At 54.5% G+C, this 18,515-nt stretch overlaps 1 protein-coding gene across 1 annotated transcript in view; it reads left to right on the forward strand.

The window, feature by feature from the left end:
• Nucleotides 1-18,515, forward strand: part of LOC125439894 (sodium/potassium-transporting ATPase subunit alpha-2-like) — a 55,730-nt gene that overhangs the window by 3,152 nt on the left and 34,063 nt on the right. The window contains 4 exon segments of the mRNA XM_048509228.1: nucleotides 7,260-7,364; nucleotides 8,140-8,199; nucleotides 9,905-10,108; nucleotides 14,608-14,721. Coding sequence (XP_048365185.1) covers nucleotides 7,260-7,364; nucleotides 8,140-8,199; nucleotides 9,905-10,108; nucleotides 14,608-14,721 — 483 coding nt within the window.

Here is an 18,515-nt window from a genome sequence, read left to right on the forward strand (position 1 = left end):
CTGCTATTATCTGCCACTAGCAATGTGGCATCATCAGCCTAACCCAATTTGTTCGTGCCTTCCCCAATTTTCACTCCAACTTAAGAACATAAGAACTAGCCTGCTGGGTCAGACCAGAGTCCATCTAGTCCAGCTCTTCTACTCACAGTGGCCCACCAGGTGCCTTTGGGAGCTCACCTGGAGGAGGTGAAAGCAATGGCCTTCTGCGGCTGCTGCTTCTGAGCACCTGGTCTGCTAGGGCATTTGCAACCTGAGATAAAGGAGGATCAAGATTGGTAGCCATAGATCGACTTCTCCTCCATAAATCTGTCCAAGCCCCTTTTAAAGCTATCCAGGTGAGTGGCCATCACCACCTCCTGTGGCAGCATATTCCAAAACACTCCCAATCACATCAATGTTTTTGAAGAAGTGTTTCCTTTTAATTCAATGTCCTAATTCTTCCCCCCAGCATTTTCAATGGATGCCCCTGGTTCTAGTATTGTGAGAAAAGTAGAGAGGACAAATTTCTCTCTGTCAACATTTTCTACCCCATGCATAATTTTATAGACTTCAATCATATCCCCCCTCAGACGTCTCCTCTCCAAACTAAAGAGTCCCAAACGCTGCAGCCTCTCCTCATAGGGAAGGTGCTCCAGTCCCTCAATCATCCTCATTGCCCTTCTCTGCACTTTTCTATCTCTTCGATATCCTTTTTGAGATGTGGCGACCAGAACTGAACACAGGACTCCAAGTGCGGTCGCACCACTGCTTTATATAAGGGCATGACAATCTTTGCAGTTTTATTATCAATTCCTTTTCTAATGATCCCCAGCATAGAGTTTGCCTTTTTCACAGCTGCCATGCATTGAGTTGACATTCCCATGGAACTATCCACTAAGACGCCCAAATCCCTTTCCTGGTCTTCATCGTGAAACTTCATCTAGATCTAATCCAATTTTCCTTATGATCTGCTCTGCGTACAGATTGAAGAGAGAGGGAGATAAAATACATCCTTGCCTGACATTTTTGTCCCTTGGAGACCATGGGACCGTGACCCTCCCTTTCATAAAGCAACCTCTTCCTTTTTACTGCATTGTATAAAAATGTCTTTCTGGCTGGTAACTGTGATGAGGGGCAGGGGGGAAGTTGACTCCGGCTCCAAATTCTCCCCCCCCCCATCCCCTCCTCAGCAGCACCACAGATCTGAGATACGGGTCTAAGCAATGGAACAAGTTTCTCACAATGAAACAAGGAGCAGCAGTAGCGTAGGAGGTCAAGAGCTCGTGTATCTAATCTGGAGGAACCGGGTTTGATTCCCAGCTCTGCCGCTTGAGCTCTGGAGACTTATCTGGGGAATTCAGATTAGCCTGTGCGCTCCCACACACGCCAGCTGGGTGACCTTGGGCTAGTCACAGCTTCTCGGAGCTCTCTCAGCCCCACCTACCTCACAGGGTGTTTGTTGTGAGGGGGGAAGGGCAAGGAGATTGTCAGCCCCTTTGAGTCTCCTGCAGGAGAGAAAGGGGGGATATAAATCCAAACTCTTCTTCTCTTCTTCTTCTTCTTCTTCTTCTTCTTCTTCTTCTTCTTCTTCTTCTTCTTCTTCTTCTTCTTCTTCTTCTTCTTCTTCTTCTTCTTCTTCTTCTTCTTCTTCTTCTTCTTCTTCTTCTTCTTCTTCTTCTCAGACTAGGTTTTGGAGAAGTAGGGGATGTTGCCTGCGGCTGGGAGCGCCTTTTGGGGAGAAAGGCCGGGTCTGTCTTGCCGAGGGCTGTCTCTGAGCTGGACACTCTGTTGAGACCCAAGCCCTGATGGATGGCCTTTTGAAATAGAGGCTGTGGAGAACTGGAGAGGGCTTTTTGGAGGACAGTTCATCCCCCCGACCCACTGCCTGGCCCTCTGGAAGCCGGCTTCTTTTTGCTGGTGTGACGCAGCATCCCGGCTGAGAGGTCCAGAGGGTGTCACAGAGCGACCTTGCAGATCTGCAGCTCGATCGCCGTCCGCAAGGACCACAGAGACCAGCTACATATTCAGGCTGTGAGCTTTTGAGAGTCGCAAATCCCTTTTTCAGGCGCCTGACCCTCCAAAGGGGTGCCAGTGGGCTCGAATCAAGCAGCGTGGTCCAGAGTGACAGGGAGGGGCTGCGAAGCCAGGACGGGGCCCGGCCCCTCTTCTTGGGCCCTCTCCAGATAGCCCTAGGGGGTCAGAAGAACTGGTCCAGGGAGAGAGATGCAGATGTTTATGTCGTAGTGGAAAATAAAAAGAAGAGCTCGTTGCTGGAACTAGTGGAAAAGCGGCCCCGTTGCCAAGAACAGCGGCTGCGAGCAAAGGGTCACCTTACAGAGACCCAGAGGTGGGGAGGGGGGAGAGGGGGGAGAAGCGGGGGGGGCGGGTTGACTGGGTTCCCCTCAAATCAGATGTCCCCAGAATGGCTTGAGTGGTCCACAGCCCCTGCTGGTGCACTCCCAGCTTGACCTCCTTCCGGAACGGCCTCAGTTCACCTCCAGACCAGCCTCCACCAGGAATAAATGCCACCGTCTCACCCCCCCCACTCCCCCTCCCTTCTTCTTCCTTGTATAAAAATAGAAGAGAAAAAGCGGCTAGGGTTTTATGAGGGTTGGCACGGAAGGGAGGGGCTTTTTGCATGCTTCTGCTGCCCCCACTGCTTCCTGTTAGCCCCTCCAGGCTGGCACAGAAATGGGTGAGCACTCCAGAGAAATATGCGGCCCCGCAGCACCTGGTGTGTCACGCCTGCTGCCCAGGGGGGTGGGTGGAAGAAGAAGAGAAGAGGTGGATTTATACCCCCCCCCCCAAGGATTGTTCTGGAGGGGGCGGGAAGGGAAAGGAGATTGTCAGCCCCTTAGAGTCTCCTCACAAACTCTTCTTCCTCTTCCTCTTCCTCTTCTTCTTCAAATCATAGAATCATAGAGTTGGAAGAGACCCCAGGGGCCATCCAGTCTAACCCCCTGCCATGCAGGAACACACCATCAAAGCACTCCTGACATATGTTCCTCCAGCCTCTGTTGAAAAACATCCAAAGAAGGAGACTCCACCACAAGAGAGGCAACGCATCCCACTGTTGAACAGCCCTGATGGTCAGGAACATTTTTCCTGATATTTAGGTGGAATCTCTTTCCCTGCACCTTAAATCCATTACTCCGTGTCCTAGTCTCTGAGGAAGCAGAAAACAAGCTTGCTCCCTCACCAACATGGCATCCCTTCAAATATGTAAACAGAGCTATCATGTCCCTCCCCCCCTCCCCCCGTAACCTTCACTTCTCCAGACTAAACATCCCCAGCTCCCTAAGCCTCTCTTCATAGGGCATGGACTCCAGACCTTTGACCATTCTTATTTTTATTCTTCTCCTTTTCCTTCTTCTTCTTCTTCAACTTCTTCTCCTTCTTTTCCTTTTCCTTCTCCTTCTTTTCCTTTTTCTCCTTCTTCTCCTTCTCCTTTTCCTTCTTCTTCTCCTTCTCCTTCTCTTTCTCCTTTTCCTTCTTCTTCTCCTTCTTTTTCTCCTTCTCCTTCTCCTTCTCCTCCTCCTTCTTCTTCTCCTCCTCCTTCTCCTCTTCCTCTTCCTCTTCCTCCTTCTTCTTTTCCTCCTCCTCCTCCTCCTCCTTCTTCTTCTTCTTCTTCTTCTTCTTCTCCTTCTCCTTCTCCTTCTTTTCCTTCTTCTCCATCTCCTTTTCCCTCTTCTTCTCCTTCTCCTTCTTTTTATCCTTCTTCTTCTCCTTCTTCTCCTCCTCCTCCTCCTCCTCTTCCTCCTCCTCCTTCTTCTCCTCCTCCTCCTCTTCCTCTTCCTCCTCCCCCTCCTCCTTCTTTTCCTCATCCTCCTCCTCCTCCTTCTCCCTCTTCTTCTCCTCCTTCTTCTCCTTCTTTTCCTTCTCCTTCTCCTTCTTCCTCTTCTTCCTCTTCTTTTCCTTCTCCTTCTTCCTCTTCTTCTTCTTCTTCTTCTCCTTCTCCTTCTTTTCCTTCTGCTCCTCCTTCTCCTCCTCCTCCTCCTCCTTAATTAATTAAATTAATTTGCCTGCCCAGCCGCTGCGCCCCTTGCCTACCTGCCTCAGCTCCTCCTTAGTCCTGGAAAGGAAACTTCTCTTTGTAGCCAGAGGCCAGAGGGGGACCTGGGCCCAGCCAAGAACCCAAAGCAGAAGGAAGTGGGGTGGGGGGGAAACCCCCCCTTACTCCTGAGTAAGAATAGAGCCTCCTTTCTGCCTTGCTGAAAAGGCAGCACTCTGAATAGATTGGGAACAGTGCTGCTGAGCCAGCCCCCAGCCCCCCAGTCCCCACCCCCAGGCCGGGGCTTGGCCAGTTTTCTGCAGTTCTTTTGGTTCTTTCGCTGCCAGACATGGGGGGGGGGGGTTGCTAATGAAGAGTCTCCCTTCAGCCCTGGGAAGGCGCTCCCCGCATGTCCCCTTCCAAGGCAGGCCCCAGAGGTTTCCCTGCGTGAGAGGAAAGCAACAGACCCCCCTCCCTGGGCCCAGAGTTGTCCCTGGGTGCCCCCGGGGGGCTTCCTCCACAGAGCCCCACGAGAGAGACCAGGCACCGTAGCGCTGGCGAGGCCGTGGCCCAGGGGTAGAACGTCTGCTTTACATCGCGAGGTCCCTCGCTCAGTCTTTCGCTCTGGGGACCAGGTTGTGCTGGGAGGGGGAAGGGAAGACACTTGCCAACAAACTCTGTAAGCCCCACAGAAGCCCCCATGGGCAGGGGGTCATCCCGGAAGAGCTGGGTGACTGGCAGAGGGTGGGAACGGAGGTCTGTGTTGGTGGCTGGCTAGCCACGGGGCTAACGGAAGCCCGTCCAACAGAACCGTCTGTCTCGTTGTGCATCCAACACAGTGTTTGTCAGCCATCTCTTTGGGCAGCGCTGCCAGAACGCCAGAGCTGGGCACCGGGTAGTTGGCACACGAAGGCAGGACAGCGAGGAAGACCTGGGCTTGCTTTCTGAAAGAGGAAACGCCCTGGCTTTGCTGCCCCCCCCCCCACACACACTTTTATAGGCAGCCCATTGAGGTGGCTGCATTTATGACCTTCAGCCTCAAGGCTCTTTGCAGGGAGGGGGGATTTCAAGCCTCTTGGTCCCATTCCCAACCACGGGGGTGCCTGCTCACTCCAGGAGGACAAGGAGGCCGGCAGCCAATAGTTGGCTCTCAGGGTCCCTGGCAAAGAGCAACAAGGCCTCGCTCCGTGGGGGCGGGGGGAAAGAGGTGTCGAAGCCATTGCTTTCACCTCCTGCCGGTGAGCTCCCAAAGGCACCTGGTGGGCCACTGCGAGTAGCAGAGAGCTGGACTAGATGGACTCTGGTCTGATCCAGCTGGCTCTTTCTTATGTTCTTAAGGCCATTGCTTTCACCTCCTGCCGGTGAGCTCCCAAAGGCACCTGGTGGGCCACTGTGAGTAGCAGAGAGCTGGACTAGATGGACTCTGGTCTGATCCAGCAGACGCTTTCTTGTGTTCTTATGAAGCCTCTACCAGGTCCCTGCAAAGAACGGATGGGTGGTTCTGCGCAGCAAAGGTGTAATGACTTGCAATCATGATAAAGGAAACCTTTCTCCTTTTTCCCGTTCGTGTGCGTGCGACTGGAGCCCATGGAATCCGGAGTGCTTTCGCGCCTTCACACGGAGGCGCTTCTCTCTCTTTTATTTCCTGCAACTTATGCATCGATGTGAAGGCACACAGAAACGAGCCCCTGCAGCCACGCCAATCGTCCCACAATCTGATCGGCTTCACCTGCATAGCTGTGCATGCACACCACACAAAAAGGGGGGGGGAGGGACATCTCTGCAACGGCTGGGTCATAATGAACGTGTGGCTGTATATCTAGATCAGGGGTCTGCAACCTGCGGCTCTCCAGATGTTCATGGACTACAATTCCCATCAGCCCCTGCCACCATGGCCAATTGAACACCATGAACATCCGGAGAGCCGCAGGTTGCAGACCCCTGATCTAGATGGTGGTCATACTCTCTTTTTTTTTAAAGTAAATTTTATTGAGTAAGAAAAATTGACAATTTGAATTTCAGTTATTGCAGGATTAACAGAAATTGTTACATATAAGTTTTTACATAAAATTATTACATGAAAAAATCTATCCATTTAGAAACAACTCATTCTAACTTATGCATTACAGTTTTTAAACTAATATACTTCCAGCTAGGATACATATAATCTAATACATATAATTCAGTTCAATTTTGATCTATCTATTTAGTATATATACTTGTTGCTGTTTTATACAGAAAGAGATTTGTATATTAAATTCTAACTAGATGACCTGAGATACATATAAACTAGTCCATCATATCTATATACTTCGTCTTTGTTACTTAAATCTAATATTTCCTCCTTAATAATTTAAAGTTGAATAAGGTTTGTTACATCAATACATACATCAATACGTATTATCTATACATACTCTCTGCCACAGGGAGAAATGTGCTTGGGAGACTTTGTACCAGAGACATATCTAGGGAAAATGGAGCCTGGGGCAAAATCTGAGTTTTCTGCACGCCCCTGTGACTAAATGACGTGCGCCCCGGGACATGTGACACTATGTGTCCCTGTGAGCGGTACGCCCCTGCTTTATACACTGTTAGGAGCTCAGAACATGGCAGGCAGATTTTCCTTGACATAGTGGACGGTGCAGAACCTAAAGCACCTTCAACCCGGGACTGTGCAAAAGGATCGCTGCTTTCACGATTTCCAAAAATCCCGGGCTGAGGGGAATAAAACAGGCCAAACTCGTTTCAGGAACAGTTCCCCCCTCCCCCCACAAAAAAAAATGGGTTTTATAACGCCTTGCAGATGTTATATTTGGCCTGTGTTTGGGGGAAATTCCCGATGTGCAGCAGCAAAATCCAGGGGGTGTGGGGGTATCTTCAAGACAGATGGTGTTTACTGAGGCAAAAATAAGAATTTGGATTTATATCCCCCCCTTTCTCTCCTGTATGGAGACTCAAGGGGGCTTACAATCTCCTTTCCCTTCCCCCCCACAACAAACACCCTGTGAGGTGGGTAGGGCTGAGAGAGCTCCGAAGAACTGTGACTAGCCCAAGGTCACCCAACTGGCATGTGTTGGGAGTTCACAAGCTAATCTAGTTCCCCAGAGAAGCCTCCACAGCTCAAGTGGCAGAGCAGGGAATCAAACCCGGTTCTCCAGATTAGAGTGCACCTGTCCTTAACCACCGTACCACGCTGGTGGCACAAAGATCCTGTCTGGTTCTGTTGCCCTGCCTGGAAAGGGGGCTGTTTTGCCTGCCTGACTTCACACCTTCTTCTTCCCCTCCGCAGGCAGGACGCGAGTACTCCCCCCCGGGGGCCACTCCGGAGAATGGAGGGGGCAAGAAGAAGCAGAAGGAGAAGGAGCTGGATGAGCTAAAGAAGGAAGTCAACTTGGTGAGAAAGGGCGAGGGGGGCGGGGGGGGCTGCCAGAAGGTTCCTCTCCTTGAAGGTTCCCAAACGGCCCTCTGCTTTGGAGCCCCTCGTTGCCTCCCCCTCCAAGGGCATCCAGGAAGCTGGGCTGTCAAGGGGGGGGGGCAAAACCCCATGGCCCCTGATCACGTGGGGTGTGGTGGTTGGGACTTGGGGGTGCAGGAGGCCTTGCCCAAGTCTGTCTGGGGGTCAAAGGGCTGACCAGGGGCCTGGGTAGTCTGGGCAGGAGTGCGCCCCCTGCTGCTGGTTTGTGGTGCCCTTAGGACAGTGGTGGTGAACCTATGGCACGGGTACCAGAGGTGGCACTCAGAGCCCTCTCTGTGGGCACGCACGAACAGAGTTTGTCATGGGGTGGTGGTGGAAAACCCCACTGATTTTCATGGGAAGAACTAAAGCATGATCCTTTACCTGGGAGTAAGCTCAGTTGCTGGCAATGGGGCTTGCTTCTGAGTAAACCCTCCTAGGGTTGTGATTCATCCATTCGAAGCGTTGCACGGTTGCTTCACCAAGCTTACTCCCAAGTAACGCACCCCAGAGCCTCTTTCTAAACCAAAACCTCAGTATTCAGGTTAAATGGCCGCGTTGGCACTTTGCGGTAAATAAGTGGGTTTTTGGGCTGCCGTTTGGGCACTCGGTCTCGAAAAGGTTCGCCATCGCTGCCTTAGGATTTCAGACCGATGCCCGGTCTTTCAGCTTTGTGCCAGTTTGACTTTTGGCCCGTGCCACTTCTCCCTTGCAGGACGACCACAAACTGTCTCTGGACGAAATCAGCCGGAAGTACGAGGTGGATTTGTCCAGGGTGAGTCCCTCGACGGCCGCTCTTGGCCACGCTCTCCGTTTCGTTTCACTTGACCCCCGGTTCCCCACTTTCATTCATTCATTCATTCATTCATTCATTCATTCATTCATTCATTCATTCATTCATTCAATAGTTCCACTTATATACCACCCTCCCTGAAAGGGCTCAGGGCGGTTTTGTAGAAAAAGACCAGACAGATCTCAAGAGATCCTTTGAAATCAGGACCTTGCCCCATTCGAGCCCGGAACCCTCCCGAGGCAACGCTCTCCCAAATTGCCCCAAGCAGATACACTCGGGAGGAAGGGGGGCGTCTTATTCCGAAGGGGCACTTTGAGCAGGCAGGGTAGTGCTTTTGGAAATAGAGCTGTTTTGCAGACTCTTCCAAAGGCCACCAGAGAGGGCTGGCAACGTCCTCTGGCGAGGGAAACAGGGGCTGATGGGAAAGGCTGCCCTTGAGGAAGGAATGCTCAAAGGGGGACCCGGAGCACGTCTGAGCGGGCCCAGGGCGTTCGTACCAGGGGGGGAGGCATGAGCCAAGTCACTAAGACCCTGACTCGTAAGAATCAGCCTCTTGAGGTAAGCAGTCGTATCTTGCTGAAGCTTCTGAGCTGCCTTCCAGGGCGGCCCCATGTGGAGTGTCCTACAGTAATCTAGCCCAGAAGTTAACAATAGTGCAGATGAGCATAGATCAGTGGAGTCTAGAGAGAGGGAGAGATGCCCAGCCGGAGGAAACTGGAGGGCATCATTCTTGGCCAGAGCGGCCCCTTGCAGCAGTGGCGTAGTGGCTAAGCAGCAGTGGCGTAGTAGCTAAGAGCAGGTGCATTCTGATCTGGAGGAACCGGGTTTGATTCCCCACTCTGCTGCTTGAGCTGTGGAGGCTTCTCTGGGGAATTCAGATTAGCCTGTGCACTCCCACACACGCCAGCTGGGTGACCTTGGGCTAGTCACAGCTTCTCAGAGCTCTCTCAGCCCCACCCACCTCAAAGGGTGTTTGTTGTGAGGGGGGAAGGGCAAGCCCCTTTGAGTCTCCTACAGGAGAGAAAGGGGGGATATAAATCCAAACTCTTCTTCTTCTTCTTGCTTCTCTGGGTCCAGAAATATTTTTTATGGGATCAGCACCCCCTTTTCTGCCCCACAAGGGGACTCTGCATGCTGGCAGCCTTCCCTCTAGGGAAAGCCAGCCTCGTGTGGGCGCGCTGCTCTCTCCCAAGGATGCCAGCGGCCTCCACAGCACGGTCCTCCCAAGGCACTCTGCTGCTGTAGCCGCTGCCCAGGAGGAGGAGGAGGGAGAGCCCTCCCAGCAGGCAGGGTATGATGGGAACTGTAGTCCATAACATCTGGAGGGCCACAAGTTTGACACCTGTGCCATATGAGGATCTCCCACCATTGGCTTCTCCACCACGAGATCTATGAGCTGCCTGGAACATTCAGCTCCCAGTCGGGTGCTTTTCTGGCAAATGTGTGTGTCAGGACTGTGGGAACCCCCCCCCCAGTTCAATTTTACTGCCTCCCCCTGTAAGGTATTTATAACAGACACCTGCGGGAACCAGGTGGGCCAAGAAGTCTCCCTTTTGCTTTTGCGCTAACGGAGCTCTTGCACCTGGGACGGGGGGGGGGGTCTTTCTTTTTCCTCTGGGACTGAAATATAACCCTCCACCCTCCACTCTGCCCCCCTCCCCGCGCTTCCTTTTCTCTCCCCACGCAGGGCTTGACCAACACCCGGGCGGCGGAGATTCTGGCCAGAGACGGCCCCAACGCCCTGACGCCTCCCCCGACCACGCCCGAGTGGGTCAAGTTCTGCCGGCAACTCTTTGGCGGCTTCTCCATCTTGCTGTGGATCGGGGCCATCCTCTGTTTCCTGGCCTACAGCATCCAGGCCGTGATGGAGGACGAACCCGCCAATGACAACGTGAGTCAGAGCGGCCCCTCCCGGGAACACAGCGCGTGAACACGGGGCCAAGGCCAGCTTGGGGAGTCGTTCCCACACCAGCCCTCCCTCCTGAGACGGGGGGAAGGAAGGGGCCGTCTCCGCGGGGCGCCTGGGGGCCTCTCCCCCTCCCCTGGAGAGTCCGGCCATTCCCTGGGGTCGTGGGTGGACAGCCACTAACTGGTCAAGGCTGGCCTGGAGACCGCACTCAGCCGCCCAACTCTTGTCCACCGGAGTGAGGAGTTCACCGGAGGGGGTGGTTCGTGGCTCAGTGGCAGAACGGGAGTGTGGCATCCCCAGTTAAGAGCTCGGCAAGATCCTTCTGTCCCTGAGGAGGGTTTCAAAGGGCAGCCACGAGGCTCTGCAGCGCAGCAGCTGGGTCTGAGTTCAGGAGCCCCGTAGAGCCACTGGGCAGAGGAGCTCCTGAGAGCTCCTAAGGGAGTACCTGCCAGAGCAGGCTGACCAGACGTCCCGCTTTTGGCGGGACAGTCCCGCCTTCAAACAATATGTCCCGCGTCCCGCGGGTTATTTCAATTGTCCCAATTTTTGGGAGGTTGCCGCACTGCCTTCTGGGGCGCAAGGCAGTGTGGCAGCCTCCCGCGCGCACGGCCGTAGGAGCATGGCCTTTTGGGGCTTGCCGTTTCCCGCCCTGTGACAGGGCGGGAAACAGCAGCGTCCCAGAAGGCAGTGGGTTCCTGCGGCTGCGTGCGCATGCTGCCTACCCCCCATCCCGGTTCACAAAGGTGACCATCTGGTCACCTTATGCCAGAGGGACATGCGGTAGCCCATGTCCCCAGGCGCCAGCTATCTGGTGACGTGGGGGGGGCGCAAAATCACCCCCCCACACACACACACGCAGACCGAAGCCTTCCCTCTGCCTGGCCCTGTAAGAGGAAGAGGCCAAAGACCAGAAGCCGGCCTGCAGGGAGGCCAGGGGGCGGGGCTCAGCGGCAGGCCAGCCCAGGAGGCCAGGAGCTGGCCTTTTGAGCCGCCCGTCCAAACCCCGCCCCAAGCCCCGCCCTCCCCCAGCCTCCCTGCTGGCTCCCGGAAGTGGGGCAGGGGGGACGCGGAAAGCTGGGCGGGGGGGGGGGTACTGGGAAGCCAGCCTTGGCCCGGGCGCCATTCAGGCCCAGTACGCGACTGCCTGAGAGTCCGTGCTCCCTTTATGATGGGACCCTGGCATTTCTTTCCGTGAGAACCAGCCAGGGGGGGGGTCTGTGGGGAGCCAGCTTTGGCCAAAGGGAGGTCGCCTGGCCCCCCCTCTCATTCAGTCAAGCACTAGAAGAAGAAGAGGAAGAAGAAGAAGAGGAGGAAGAAGAAGAAGAAGAGGAGGAGGAGGAGGAGGAGGAGGAGGAGGAGGAGTTTGGATTTATATCCCCCCTTTCTCTCCTGCAGGAGACTCAAAGGGGCTGACAATCTCCTTGCCCTTCCCCCCTCACAACAAAAACCCTTTGAGGTGGGTGGGGCTGAGGGAGCTCCGAGAAGCTGTGACTAGCCCAAGGTCACCCAGCTGGCGTGTGTGGGAGTGCCCAGGCTAATCTGAATTCCCCAGATAAGCCTCCACAGCTCAGGCGGCAGAGTGGGGAATCAAACCTGGTTCCTCCAGATTAGAACACACCTGCTCTTAACCTCCTACGCCACTGCTGCTCCTCCTACACCACTGCTAGCAAGTGACCTCCCCTCCCCCTCCCCCCCGCCCCCTGCAGATAGTCCGGGATTCTTTGCCAGACTCTTCCCTCTTTGTGGTCTCACCAAAGCAGGAACCTCCTCAAACTCCGCTCAGATCCCTCCTTGGACAAAACGTGGCGGCCACTTCTGCTAGCCCCTCCCCTCTAAGGACCACCAGTCTCTGGAAGAAGAAATCTGACGGGGTCCTGGGCAGGGTCTCCTCCCCAAGTGGGGGTGCTGTGAGTGTTTCGCTCAGAGAAAGGGAGAGAACCCCCTCATGAGGAGAGGACAGAGGTGCCGGCCACGCCCACTAACCCTTTGGGGATGTGGGGGGCAGAATTTGCTCAATTACAATCCCCCAGAGCTCCGTGGGTACTCTGGTCTGTGCTGCTGCCAAATTGGGGGGGGGGGCACAGGGGCCGTGTGAAGACCCTTCAGCTGCCTTCGCCTCCCCCTTCCAAGCGGTCTGTCCCCTCAGGGTCCCCCCCTGGGACTTGGCCTCTCTGAAGCAACTTGGCGGTGTCCTTAGGTGTGAGCAAAACAGCCCCGAGGGAATTCCCACCCAGCTGGGCAGGCAGAGAAAGGGTCTTCCGTCCTGCTCCAAAATAGCCGGCCCTCGCGGTTACATAAGCCCCCTGGCTGCTGCCGTAACATGAGCCGGATCCTGTCGTCCCACGCTGGAGCTGCCAGGAAAGAAAGTTCAGCCGGGCGCCCCGAGTGGAAGCCGGAGCACAAGAGCGAGCTTCCGAAGAGCCCTGATTTCGGGGTCACACCGAGGAGGCTCCGTCTAGTCCAGCCTCCCACAGCTTCCCACGGGGGCGGCCCCAGTTCCTCTGGAGGGCCAACGAGCTGAGTGCGGATCCCGTGGCCTTCCCTTGACGCTGGACGTGGAGGGTCTCTTCCGTTCCGGTGGCTGGAAGCCAGTAAGGGATGTCTCCTCAGCAGTGGCGTTGGAGGTTAAGAGCTTGTGTATCTAATCTGGAGGAACCGGGTTTGATTCCCCGCTCTGCCGCCTGAGCTGTGGAGGCTTATCTGGGGAATTCAGATTAGCCTGGGCACTCCCACACACGCCAGCTGGGTGCCCTTGGGCTAGTCACAGCTTCTCGGAGCTCTCTCAGCCCCACCCACCTCACAGGGTGCTTGTTGTGAGGGGGGAAGGGCAAGGATATTGTCAGCCCTTTGAGTCTCCTGCAGGAGAGAAAGGGGGGATATAAATCCAAACTCTTCTTCTTCTTCTTCCTCCCGGGATTTGTCCAGCCCGCTCTTAAAGTGGGGGCTGGTCCGCCCACTGGCAGCAAATCCCACCACGTGTGAAGAAAGAGTTCCTTTTGTTTGTCCTGAGTCTATTTATTGCCCATTGACTGCCCTGGGCCCATTTGCTCCCTGCTGGGGTGGCAGCTCCGATTTGGGGCCCTTCTGGAGTTTGGGGGGGAGCAGAGCCTGAGGAGGGGGGCATTTGGGGAGGGGAGGGAGGTCAGTGGGCATGTGACGCCATCGAGCCCCCCTTTCACCTCCCCCAAAGCTGCCACGGCCACCAGGGGAAATGTGCTGTGCAGTCTGGAAAGCAGGTGGAAATCCGTGATGATTCCAGGTGCAGCCCCAGCGGGGAAGGAGGCGGCCGGCTTCGCTCTGGGCCCCTCCCAGCCCGGTCCTGTGCAGAGCCCGGGGCCCCCTTCTGCCTCGATCGCAGTGGGCTGGCACCCGTTCCACTCTGCCCAGCGCTGGGTCCTTAGTGAGCACCGTTGCCAACAGGCCTGGAGCAAAATGCCCCGTCCCTTTAGCAGAGGCTCATGGTTGTGTGAAAATGGGCCGCAGAGGCTTTGCACGGCGTGTGGGTCAGACTCCCACGAAACCTCCACTGAAAGTCCAGACCCGTAGGCAGCATTTCAGCCCCCCCTCCTCCTGCCAAATGGCATTTTGGTGCTGGTGGGTGGGAAGCCGGGTGGAAGGGGGGGTTGTCGCTCAAAGGCAGGAAGGTCAAAGGTCAAACCTCTTCCTTATGTTCTTAAAGGCAGGAAGGCCAAAGGGAAGGAGGGCATGACAGGAAGTCCTGTCTGGGGCCTGCAAGGAGCGCCCCCCCCCCCCAGCAGAGGCCTCCTGGTGTTCCTGGATCACCTTTGCTTTTGGCCACAGAGATGGTGCTCCTCAAGTCTGAGAAGATCCCTGGGGATTTTGGGGGGTGGGGGCAGTGCCTGTGGAGTGGGGAGGGGCTCTGGAGCAGTGCTTCCCTGTAGAGCACAGGTGTCAAACTCGCGCCCCTCCAGATGTTATGGACTACAGTTCCCATCACCCCCTGCCAGCATCATGCTGGCAGGGGATGATGGGAACTGTCGTCCATAACATCTGGAGGGTCGCGAGTTTGACACCTGTGCTCTAGAGAGTCTGCCGCACACGGAAGAGTTTGACATCTGAAACAGCCCTTGTCTGCAGGGAGCTCCGGTCTCTGTCATCCGGAGAGCAGCTGATCCATCTGTTTAGAGCATTTCTAAGTCTCCTCCTTTCAGTTAAATAACACGGCATTTTAAAAGTGCTTTAAAAAAGCAAAACAACTAAATAGCTGGAATTCTAGGCGACGTGTAGGCCCCACTGGGGGCTGGCCCCCCAGCAAGAGAGCCGTTCTTCCAGTAGAGCGGGAAGAGGCGTGCAGCCACCTGCTGAGGAGGGCCACAGAAGAGGGGGGGACCCCGAGACCCTGGGAAGGCGGAAGAAACCAGATGAGCTGTGACTTGGAGGGGGGGGGCTGATGTGGGGGGCTTGGCACGGGGGAGAGGATCACAGCCCTGGTCTCACCGCTGGTGTCCTTCCCTACTCAGCTGTACCTGGGCGTGGTGCTGGCCGCCGTGGTCATCGTGACCGGCTGCTTCTCCTACTACCAAGAGGCCAAGAGCTCAAAAATCATGGACTCCTTCAAAAATATGGTTCCTCAGGTAGGAGATGCTGGGCGAGGGCTCCATTCGAACTGTGAGAAATATGGCTCCAGGGGCTCTTATAAGGAGTCATTGGCTGCCATGCCTGACAGCAGGGGCTGTTCGACAGCGGAATTCACTGCCTCGGGGAGTGGTGCAGTCTCCTTCTTGGGAGGTTTCTCAAGAGAGGCTGGATGGCCATCTGTCGGGAGTTCTTTGATGGTGTGTTGCTGCATGGCAGGGGGTTGGACTTGATGGCCCTTGGGGGTCTCCTCCAACTCTATGATTCCATGTCTGACCAATGCAGTTGACCATTCCTCTGCTGCTCAGCAGGGAGAATTATTCCTGCTCACCTGGCAGGCAGAAGTTGAGCTTTGCTCAACTTGGGGAAAGCTTTGCTGGTTGACCTTCTGCCCAACGGCCTGCCCTGAGAGACACAAGAGCAAGGAAGCCAGGAGGAGGCCGCGCGCCAGTTTCTGCAGAGCACAGGAGCGGCCAGTGAGGGGGCAACTGGAGCACTGGACATTGCAATGGAAGGAGTACGCTAGATATGCCCGGGTGCATCACCCATGGGACACTCTGCAGCCGCAGGCAGGTGGAAGTCGCGAAACAAGCAAATGAAGTCAGGGGACCACAGGAATGGGAGCTCTGCTGCCCTCTTGTGGCTGAGACGGGAAAGAGGCCTCCGTGACTGACCCCCATCCCAGCCTGCCTATATTTAGAGATGATCCTCCCTCTACCCTGGCAGACGCCTTCGCCAGGGCAACGGAGCTCTCAATCCACACAGCAAGTTTGCCCCCACACTGTGGTGCCCTCTGCCCCCGTGGCTGCCGCTCCCCCCTCGCTGCCAGAGGGCTCATTCAGGCTTTAAAAGGAAAAAATAATTAGCAGACCACTGCAATGTTAAAGTCACGACAACCAGAGGCAACTTTTCTGATTCTGCAGGCACTGTTGGGGCCCCAACACAGTGTGATGGGCTCAACCCCAAAAACTTCTGCTCTGGGAGGCGGAGCCACACACGCCAAGGGAGCCCAAGTTCCCCGAGGGGGAGGAGGAGGAGGATTTCAAAAGCACCCTGCTGGGGGAGGGAAGTGCCAGGAACAGAAGCAGCAGCGTGGTGCCAGCTGCCATCGACAGCGTTGTTTTTCTCTGCCCAGCCAATCAGAAGCCCTGCTGGCCGAGAGGCACACCTGGCTCCAGCCACTTTCTAAAAACACCTGACGGGCTCCGGAAAGATGTGGGCAGGCATTGTGGTGCCCGTGGGTTCCATGCTGGGGGCCCGTGATCTATGACAACCATGTACTAGTTCCCAGCTTTCATTTCTCTAGCCTTTTTTGTTGCACAGTTATGGCTGGAAATATGCAGTCCGCGCCTTGCCCCTTTTAAATTGGAAATAAAAAGGGGCTAGAGCAGTGATGGCGAACCTTTTCGAGGCCGAGTGCCCAAACGGCAACCCAAAACCCACTTATTTATCGCAAAGTGCCAACACGGCAATTTAACCTGAATACTGAGGTTTTAGTTTAGAAAAAAAATGGTTGGCTCTGAGGCGTGCGTTACTCGGGAGTAAGCTTGGTGGTAATTGTTGGCTTTGCTTTGAAGCAACCATGAAGCAACTGTTCGAACGGGTGAATCACGACCCTAGTAGGGTTTACTCAGAAGCAAGCCCCATTGCCAGCAACCGAGCTTACTCCCAGGTAAAGGATTGCGCTTTAGTTCTTCCCATGAAAATCAGTGGGGTTTAAGAGCGCTTAACCTACACTGCTTCCCCAAAACTAGGTCTTAGGTTTAATGCTAAGAATCGAGCCCAGCGGCCCAGGACAGCCTAGATGTGGGGGGGGGGGCGATTTCCCCCCCCCACATGATGAATTCTATCTGCACGTGCCCACAGAGAGGGCTCTGAGTGCCACCTCTGGCACCCGTGCCATAGGTTTGCCATCACTGGGCTAGAATCTTCCTTTAAAAAAAAACAAGCAAGCTGTGAATGGGTGTGTTGTTGCAATAGATGCTACAGCAATCTAGTTATTGTTGATGTTTTAAAAGACCTTCTGGTGTGTATGGGGGGGGTGGCAATTTGGAGGGGGGTGAGGTAACAAAAATGGAGCTTCTGTGGGTGTGCAAAGAAACCTTGACTGACTGCAGTCTTTTATTTTTTTAAAAATGATCATACCAAACCAGGTTTGGGAAAAATCACAATGAAAGGCCGAAACCGCCCTGCCGCTCCTTCCAGGCTTCTTTGGGGGCTGCGATTTGCAACATCGGCCTGACGGCAGTGAGGATACTCCCTGGTGGTGCTAAAAATGTTCCAATTCTTTTAAAGAGAGCCTGTGTGGTGTAGTGGTTAAGTGCAGGTGCACTCTAATCTGGAGAGCCAGGTTTGATTCCCCGCTCTGCCACTTAAGCTGTGGAGGCTTATCTGGTGAACTAGATTAGCTTGTGCACTCCAAAACACGCTAGCTGGGTGATCTTGGGCTAGTCACAGTTCTTCTGAGCCCTCTTAGCCCCACCCAACTCACAGGGTGTTTGTTGTGAGGAGGGAAGGGCAAGGAGATTGTCAGCCCCTTTGAGTCTCCTACAGGAGAGAAAGGGGGGTATAAATCCAAACTCTTCTTCTTCTTCTCCTAAAAATCCTGTCTGTCTCCCAACTAGAGTCCCCGTCCGGATGGGCACTGATGGGTGACAGCTGACAACCCCAGAGGGTGCGGCTCCGGCTATTTTTGCTCAGAGCTGCCCTTCCCACGCCAGAGAGATGCCCGGCAGCTCTGGAAAACAGACAGGGCCAAGCGCTCCTGGTGTCAGGCTTCCGGCCCTTCTGGTTCAGATTCCTCGCTTGGCTCCTTCTGATCCCAAAGCTTTCTGGACATATTGGAAAAATGGTGGCCTTTGTTGATTTAAGCTATTCGTGTCTCACTGTCTCAATTAACTACATTCCTTGGGGGCCTAGTGATCTACAGAGATCCTAAAAATACAAGCATAAATATTTTGAAATAAGCTCAGAAAAGCCACAAGCAGTCAGAAAGGGCATGCAAGGCGGGGAAATTCCTGACGATTTGGGGGCGGGGCCTGGGCAGGGCAGGGGAGGGGCCAGGAGGAGGCAATGTTTCCAGGGGGACAGCTGTAATTCTGGGTAGCCTCCAGGCTGCGTCTGCAGGTTGGCAACCCTGAGGGTGCGGCGACAACAACAGCCAACTTTTCCAAAGCCAGGGGTCGGCAGGTTTGTGGCAGAGGAAGATACAAGAGAGGGCAAGGCAGCAGAGGCGTCCCTCCCATTGGGCAAAGTGGGCAGTTGCCCAGGCCACCCCCTTGTGGTGGGTGCCAAAAATGCAGGCTTGTTTGTGGGGTTTTTGTATTTTCAGTGTTTTTTCCCATTTTTGGCCTGCAGGGGGCGCTGTTTTTAGGCTAGCAGCACCAATATTTCAGGGATTTTTCCGGAGACTATCTGGATGATATCACCCAGGTTTGGTGAAGTTTGGTTTAGGGAGTCCAAAGTTATGGAGTGCCCCCATCCCCCGTTGTTTCCCATGGGAGCTAATAGGAGATGGGGGCTACACCTTTGAGGGTCCATAACTTTGGACCCCCTTTACCAAACTTCACCAAACCTGGGTGGTATCATCAGTAGGGTCTCACAAAGATACTCTGAAATGTTGGTGGTGCTATCTTAATAATTGCACCCCTGACAGCAGGCACCCCCTAAATTTCCCCAGATTCTTCTTTTAAATCCACCCCCTTCCTGCCAATGCTTGTTTTCTTTCTTTCTTTCTTTCTTTCTTTCTTTCTTTCTTTCTTTCTTTCTTTCTTTCTTTCTTTCTTTCTTTCTT

Source organism: Sphaerodactylus townsendi, linkage group LG01 (assembly GCF_021028975.2).
Source record: "Sphaerodactylus townsendi isolate TG3544 linkage group LG01, MPM_Stown_v2.3, whole genome shotgun sequence".
NCBI lineage: Eukaryota > Metazoa > Chordata > Lepidosauria > Squamata > Sphaerodactylidae > Sphaerodactylus > Sphaerodactylus townsendi.